Consider the following 8,003-nt stretch of genomic DNA (forward strand, 5'->3'; position numbering starts at 1 on the left):
TGATAGAAAAGCGAATAATTATGAGATTATCTAGGCATGATCATGTATATAGGCATCACGTCCGCGACAAGTAGACCGACTCCTGCCTGCATCTACTACTATTACTCCACATATCGACCGCTATCCAACATGCATCTAGAGTATTAAGTTCATAAAGAATAGAGTAACGCATTAAGAAAGATGACATGGTTTAGAGGGATAAACTCATGCAATATGATATAAACCCCATCTTTTTATCCTCGATGGCAAAAATACAATACGTGCCTTGCTGCCCCTGCTGTCACTGGGAAAGGACACCGCAAGATTGAACCCAAAGCTAAGCACTTCTCCCGTTGCAAGAAAGATCAATCTAGTAGGCCAAACCAAACTGATAATTCGAAGAGACTTGCAAAGATAACTCAATCATACATAAAAGAATTCAGAGGAGATTCAAATATTTCTCATAGATAAACTTGATCATAAACCCACAATTCATCGGATCTCGACAAACACACCGCAAAAAGAGTTACATCAAATAGATCTCCACAAGAGAGGGGGAGAACATGGTATTGAGATCCAAAAAGAGAGAAGAAGCCATCTACCTAATAACTATGGACCCGAAGGTCTGTGGTAAACTATTGACAACTCATCGGAGGGGCTATGGTGTTGATGTAGAAGCCCTCCGTGGTTGATTCCCCCTCCGGTGGAGCACCGGCGAAGGATCCAAGATGGGATCTCGCGGCTACAGAAGGTTACGACGGTGCAAATTGTGTTTCGTTGGCTCCCTGGAAGTTTTTGGGGTACATGGGTATATATAGGAGGAAGAAGTACGTCGGTGGCCGCCCGAGGGGCCCACAAGACAGGGGGGCGCGCCCTATAGGGGTGGGCGCGCCCTCCACCCTCGTGGCCGCCTCGGCTGCTTCTTGTCTTGCACTCCAAGTCCTCTGGATCACGTTTGTTCCAAAAATCACGCTCCCGAAGGTTTCATTCCGTTTGGACTCCGTTTGATATTCCTTTTCTTCGAAATACTGAAATAGGCAAAAAAACAACAATACGGGCTGGGCCTTCTGTTAGTCGGTTAGTCCTAAAAATGATACAAATGTGTAAAATAAAGCCCATAAACATCCAAAACGGGTAATATAATAGCATGGAACAATAAAAAATTATAGATACGTTGGAGACGTATCATGACCCTTATGCCGATGTACATCGAGGAGGACCAGGATGCCATTTCTTAGCACCTTGAGCCATCTAGCCGCTTCTCCACGAAGTCCTTGTATGCCGCCATCACGCCCTCGACGGCCCCGGAACCCTTTAGCCTGATCTGGGACATCCGCCTCCCTCTGAAGATCAGGATCTTCCTGTGGCAATGGATCCGTGGACGCGTCACCTCCGGGGTTGAAGTCCTCAAGCGTAATGGCCCGGGCGATGGGAGATGTCCCATCTGTGGCATGATCAAGGATGCTAACCACATCTTCTTCTCGTGCTCTATTGCCCAGTTCATGTGGGCTTGCTTCCATGAAACGGTCGATGGACAGTGGTGCAATACCAACTTCCCCGACCTACTTGCGGAACTCAATGCGTCCCCTACTCGCTACCGCCATACGAGATGGCTGTGCGTTGGGATCCTTGCTTGGACGCTTTGGAACATTCGCAACAAGCTTGTCATTCAGAAGGTGCCTCTCCGACGTGCGACTGACGCTATCTTCAAAATGTGTGGTTTCTTGCAGCTTTGGCGGCCGCTTAGCCGCCCCCAGGACCGGGACGTCATCACCGCCCTCCTCTCCGACCTTCGCTCGATGGCGCTCCGCTTGGCTCCCCCGCTGCCGCCCCCTCCACCAGAGCCTGACTAGGCCGTCTGGTTGCTTTGTGCTGGGTTGTGTGTGTTTAGGGCTTGTTGTGCTGTGCCCTCAGCATTGACCCTTCTGTATTGTCTGTGTACCTGTGGACCTCTGTGTGTGTGTGTGTGTGTGTGTGTGGACTTATTTGGAACCCTGTTGGATGCTTGGTTTGGGCGGTTGCTTTATAATATAAAGCGGGGCGAAAGCCTTTCTCAGTAAAGCTCTGTAATCGTCTGTGCGTGTAGGTTTATTGTGTGGCTGGTTTTGGAGGCGCGAGGCAACTCGGGCAAATGGGTTGTGTATCTGGGGAGGGGGCAGGGTGTCGGAGAGCCTTTTTTTGTCTAGGCCGTCAAACTATGGATTATTTTCGAGCCATAATTCATAGTTTGATCTTCCGAATTATGAAAGAAAACTTATCAGGAGAGGAGGGAATGTCCTCTTCTAGAAGGTTTTAGAGATTTTTTTTATCAATCTTAACTCATGAAAAATGCACAAGTATGTCTACTAACTAGCATGTTGATAGCTTCTCACTTGACAATATAATATTTGAATCTTTTTTGTTGGTATGGATCTTATCAACTTGTAGTAACTTTTCTTTTGGAAAGTTCCCTCGGGGAGAGATTCCCCACCTGAATTTTTATTTCAAGAAGGGCAAGACCCTAGGATATTGTTACAGCAAAGCGACAAAGGAAACAGAGAGAGGGAGGGGGCTTAGAGGTAGTTACATCAAACACTTGAGGATTTAAATGGAAGCAACCAAGACATCAGTCGATCTAACGTTGGTGGATGGCTAGCATGCAAGGCCTCCAGAGAACAACGCTGTTGAGACAGTTTTTGAGGAGAAGGGGAAGCGATGGTTGGAGGCTACCCGTGAAAGACAACTCTGTTCCAGTGCTTCCAAAGTTGCCAGCAACATAACCACACAAGCGCAAAGATACGTCACTAGGGTGACAGTGGCCGAGACATCTAGGATATTGAGTTGCCGGATATCGACATCGTCCAGGACGAACATGAAGCACATCCCAAAAACAAGCAGTGAAGGGCCAGGAGAAAATCAGATGGTTTGCCGTCTAAATGGTGACAGTGCATAGGGGGGCGTCTAGCACCGGTAGCGTCGGAGATTTTCTTCCGAAAAAGGACATCTCGCATGTGGATTCTAGCCTCGACCAGGAGCCGGCCAAAGTAACAGTACACCCACGAAGGGCTACGCCTGAGCCATACGAAGTCGGCAAATGGTCTGACCTCCCCGCGAAAACAACACATGCCGTAGAGGGCAGATGTAGCCGACACGTCCTTGGCGCCAGCGCAACGAGTGAGGGCGGCGGCTGGGGGGGGGTAGAAATGGATGGGAAGGTTTAGGTTAGTTTTTTGACATGGAAGGTGTTAGACGGGTTTCAATGGGCTTTTAGGCATGTCTTGCTGATCAATGGTGGCCACATCATTGCACTCGCCACTAGTAATTGATTATCAGTGAAGGTCAACCCTTTTGACCCGCCACTGGTAATCATTACCAGTTGTGATTACCATTGGCGGGCGTTTCCTTGGGCCCGCCACTATTTGTTTTTGCCATTTTTTGTAATGTTAGAATAAGTGTTTTAGGAATAGATCTATGGTCTATTTTTTCTATATTGTAACTATACCATTAAAAGTTGCATGTAAAATTTTGGCAATATTTAGGTTTAAGTTTTTGTTGTTAGGGCAATAAATGAATTTCTGGTACTGAATGGAGGTAAACAATTTTGGTTTTCTAAGTGAAAATGAAGTCTAGAAAATATGAAACATGGCATGGAGTCATGGTATGACCTCTAGGCATTGTGTTTAATTTTTTTAGTGAGTTACAGAAAAGCTGTGATGTACTTCACTTAGAAATTGAAGCATCTTCGGGGAAGAAACTAGGTTTCAAGAGGGAATGAGCAATTTTATATGTGAAGCGACCGCTGTTCGCCAGTTGGACTTGAGATTGTTTTCACACTCAACATACACCATTACATGTATCATGTCAAAATTTGGCATTTTTTGGGTCTGTTTGCTATATTTATGCCATTAAATGCATTCCTAGACTTTTAATTAATGCAATTCAAATTTGAACTATAGGTACATGTCATAATTGTTAGGAACGGGCTGAAAAAATCTTATTGGTGACACATAGTGTATTTTTAGGCCTTATGTAAATGTAATGAAATAGAATGAATCCCAGACACCAGGTGACCGAGACACACACCAACATGGTGGTTATTTAGATTTCAATTCCAAAAGATTCAAACAAATCATGAAAATCATGAAACTTGTAAGAAAATGTTGTTATGATATGACCAATAGGTGATGCGATAAAATTTTGGGACTGTCCCACAATTATTTCAGTATACTGCTTACAAATTTGAATATAGCAAACAAGTCCCAGGAAGGAATGAGTCAGGTTTGCAAGTAATGTGACTGGCCTTGAATTTTTCTTACACCCCGCATACACCATTACATGTATCATGTAAAAGTTTGGCATTTTTAGGTGTCTGCTTGTTATATTTAAGCCACTAAATGTATTTGTAGGCATTTCAATGGATATAATTCAGAACTGAATGTATGCAATAATTGTTATATATGGGTTGAAAAATATTATTGGTGGCTGTACGTTTAGCCCTTACAGAAGGAAATAAGAGGAGTCCAAGACACCACGCGGTCGAGACTCATGTTCACGATGCAAGCATGGACACTGATGCGAGCCGAAGAGTAGGCCATTTTATGGTTGTTTTTCCCATATGAGTTACCGGTTACATTATGATAAATGACTTAATGTTGTATTTGTACCCATACCTTTTTTTGTACATCGGTATAAAAGATTTTGTTTAATCTTCAAAAAGTTGCATGTTTTTTCTTTTCCCATTTGAAAGTTTTTTGTCAGCATTTTTTATTTCACAATTGACGACCGCTTCACAAAGCCGCTCAGGCCGACCCATGGCCCATGTTGAATGTGCATGCAGGTACACACCCTCCTCGGCCTATGTCAGGGCTTGAATATGCTTCTTTGGTATGTTGAGCCATCCCCAGCTGATCTCTTCCTTTTGCATTGTGGTAAATCCTATTTGGCGCTTATAGTGTCAAATTGAGTTCATTTGGCACGCGTCGCTCATACCCCTCACCATGGCGTCAAGAGTGGGTCGGCCCTTCACTTCGATAGTGGTCCGACCAATAGCGTTTTCTTTTGCACCGGTTTCGGGAAGCGATGGCTCAGTCTATTTTTTTCCCTTTTCTATGTTATCCTACTAGGTTTGTGTTTGGGTTTTTTTATTTTATTTTTTCCTTTATCATTTATCACTTTTTATTTGTCAAAATCCATGAATATTTTTTTTAAAATTCTTTATTTTTTGAATTTTCCTAAATTTTAATTCGTAGATTTGTTTGTAGATTTTTGAAAATTCATGATATTTTTAATTTGTGAACATTTTTCCAAGTTCACAACGAATTTTAAAATTCATAAATATTCTTTCAAATTGGTGAACATTTCTATAAATTCACCGATTATTTAAAGACATGAACATACTTTAGTTCACGGACCATTTCAAAATTAGTAACAGATTTTTTTTCATAAAACAGTGAACCAGTAGTAACAGAGAAATAATAAAAAAGAACAGCGTGCATCGAAGGCGCGAGTGGAGTAACGAGCGAACAACGCAAACTAGGGACCTTATTGCACCGCCGCCCATGCGGCGTGTGGTACCGACAATTTTCTCAAAATAAAATAAAATAAAAGTGTGGCTAGGTCTCAGTGAAGTGACATAACGTGAAAGAAAAAACTGAAAAAAAATTGCACTTAAGGCTGAGACTTAACAAAGTCTCAGTTGACTAAGACTTAAAGAAGACTCATAAAATAAATTAGCGCTTAAGGCGCTGTAGAGGAGCTCTCGGACTATGCTACCACTCGGTTTCCTCTTCGGCTCGCATCGGAACTGGAACTGGTGTCCATGCTTCCAAAACCATTACCATCAACCATAGAACATGCCAACTAAGTCCAGTCAAAAGGATGTACGTATATCCTACGTACACTGGAATTCCACGCCCCGGACGACGAAGCACAGCTGTTTCCCCCGAGTGCTGTGTACGCACTCGCCGCGATTGGTGGACGAGCTCGCCGTCGCCGGCGCGCGCGTAGCTTACGGGCGATGTTTTGCGCCGAACCAGATCGTGACCTTGGCACGCATTCCATTCCACGTACGAGGCCAGAGCAAACGTCTACGTACCGTGCCAGCAGCGCTGGAAAACGGGAGCTGGCACCGGCGACCGATTGCCGTGCCAAACTGCCTAATTGCATTACATCCTGCTTGTGTTGGGCGTATAAATAGGGGGTGAATGTTTGCTTCATTTCATGCACGTACGTACCCCTACTGGTGCAGAGTTTAGGAAGATCTTAGCTGCACTGCTGGTGGAGATGGCAGGGAATCGTGCCTGCATGTTTTCGGTGGCGTTGGCCCTTCTTGGAGTGCTCCTGGCATCCATTCCTACAAGTAATTCCCTTCCCTTCAGATCATCTATCGGTGAGCAAGCTAGAGTACTAACTTCGGTTGCGCGTTTCACTGTTGGAAACACACAGCGGTGCAGTCCATCGGCGTGTGCTACGGAGTGAACGGCGACGGCCTGCCCTCGGCCAGCGACGTCGTGCAGCTCTACCAGTCCAACGGCATCACCGGCATGCGCATCTACTTCCCGGACGCCAACGCCCTGCAGGCCCTCAGCGGCAGCAACATCGGCCTCATCGTCGACGTGGCCAACGAGGACCTCGCCTCCCTTGCCTCCGACCGCTCCGCCGCCACCGCCTGGGTCCAGACCAACGTGCAGGCCTACCAGGGCCTCAACATCAAGTACATCGCCGCCGGTAACGAGGTGGGCGACCAGGGCGGCGACACGGGGAACATCCTCCCGGCCATGCAGAACCTCGACGCCGCACTCTCCGCGGCCGGGCTCGGCGGCATCAAGGTGTCCACGTCGGTCTCGCAGGGCGTGACCACCGGGTACCCTCCCTCCCAAGGCACCTTCTCCGCCGGATACATGGGTCCCATAGCGCAGTACCTGGCCAGCATCGGCGCCCCGCTGCTCGCCAACGTGTACCCCTACTTCTCGTACGTGGACAACCAGGCCCAGATCGACATCAACTACGCGCTCTTCACGTCGCCGGGCACCGTGGTGCAGGACGGCGCCAACGCGTACCAGAACCTGTTCGACGCCCTCGTCGACACGTTCTACTCCGCGCTGGAGAGCGCCGGCGCCGGGAGCGTCAACGTGGTGGTGTCGGAGAGCGGGTGGCCGTCCGCCGGCGGCACGGCGGCGACCACGGACAACGCGCAGACGTACAACCAGAACCTGATCAAACATGTCGGACAGGGGACGCCCAAGAGGCCCAGTGCCATCGAGGCCTACGTGTTCGCCATGTTCAACGAGGACAAGAAGGGCCCGGCTGAGATCGAGAAGCACTTTGGGCTCTTCAACCCGGACAAATCGCCGGCTTACCCCATCAGTTTCTAGAAGGCGGGACACATCTATACGCGTACGTACGTAGCAAGACAACAAGCATTTCGTTGCTCAGCTAAAATAAACTACTGCGGGCTTTGTACTTGAAAGACCAACACCATTTTGATGTAGAATGCGAGCATCATGCTTTGCATGGATGGCGGAAAAGGTCCCAAATTATTTGGATGACGAAAACGCTCAAATTATTCAACGGAGACAAACAATAAGAGGCACATTGGCAATATTGTGATCTTTCATTTACCACTTCTTTCTGGCGAGCCCTCGGTGCCAGTTGGGTAATAATTTCACTGGATCAACCGTTTCCTTGGCCTTTGGATCTGGATAAGTCACAATCCTAGGCCGTCTTATGCTGGCAACAGAAAACTCACACATGCAACATTTCTCTTGTATGTTTGCAACATCGCTACAACATTTTCCATTGTGATGCTTTGGGTTGTTCACCTGGAAAAATCTCTGGCACATTCCATTAGTTTCTAATAGGGACACATCAATATGTACATACCTCGACCTTTACATAGCAAGATAAGTAGCTTTAGCTTGCTTAGTCTACTGGAATAAGTCATCTCTATTGCAGAATGCATGCGAAACATCATGTGATTTGCATGGATGGTAAAAAAATGCTCAATTTATTCAAGGGAGCTCTTATATATATGTAAAACGACTGAA

At 46.5% G+C, this 8,003-nt stretch overlaps 1 protein-coding gene across 1 annotated transcript; it reads left to right on the top strand.

Annotated features, from left to right (window-relative positions):
- Nucleotides 1-6,190: 6,190 nt before the first annotated feature.
- On the top strand, nt 6,191-7,573 carry LOC119278556 (glucan endo-1,3-beta-glucosidase, acidic isoform-like). Its single transcript, XM_037559886.1, has 2 exons — nt 6,191-6,316; nt 6,403-7,573. Exons 1-2 carry the CDS (start codon nt 6,241-6,243, stop codon nt 7,329-7,331), a joined length of 1,005 nt encoding a protein of 334 aa, XP_037415783.1. The 5' UTR covers nt 6,191-6,240; the 3' UTR covers nt 7,332-7,573.
- The last annotated feature ends 430 nt before the right edge of the window (nt 7,574-8,003 follow it).

This window comes from Triticum dicoccoides, chromosome 3B, assembly GCF_002162155.2.
Source record: "Triticum dicoccoides isolate Atlit2015 ecotype Zavitan chromosome 3B, WEW_v2.0, whole genome shotgun sequence".
Classification (NCBI taxonomy): Eukaryota; Viridiplantae; Streptophyta; class Magnoliopsida; order Poales; family Poaceae; genus Triticum; species Triticum dicoccoides.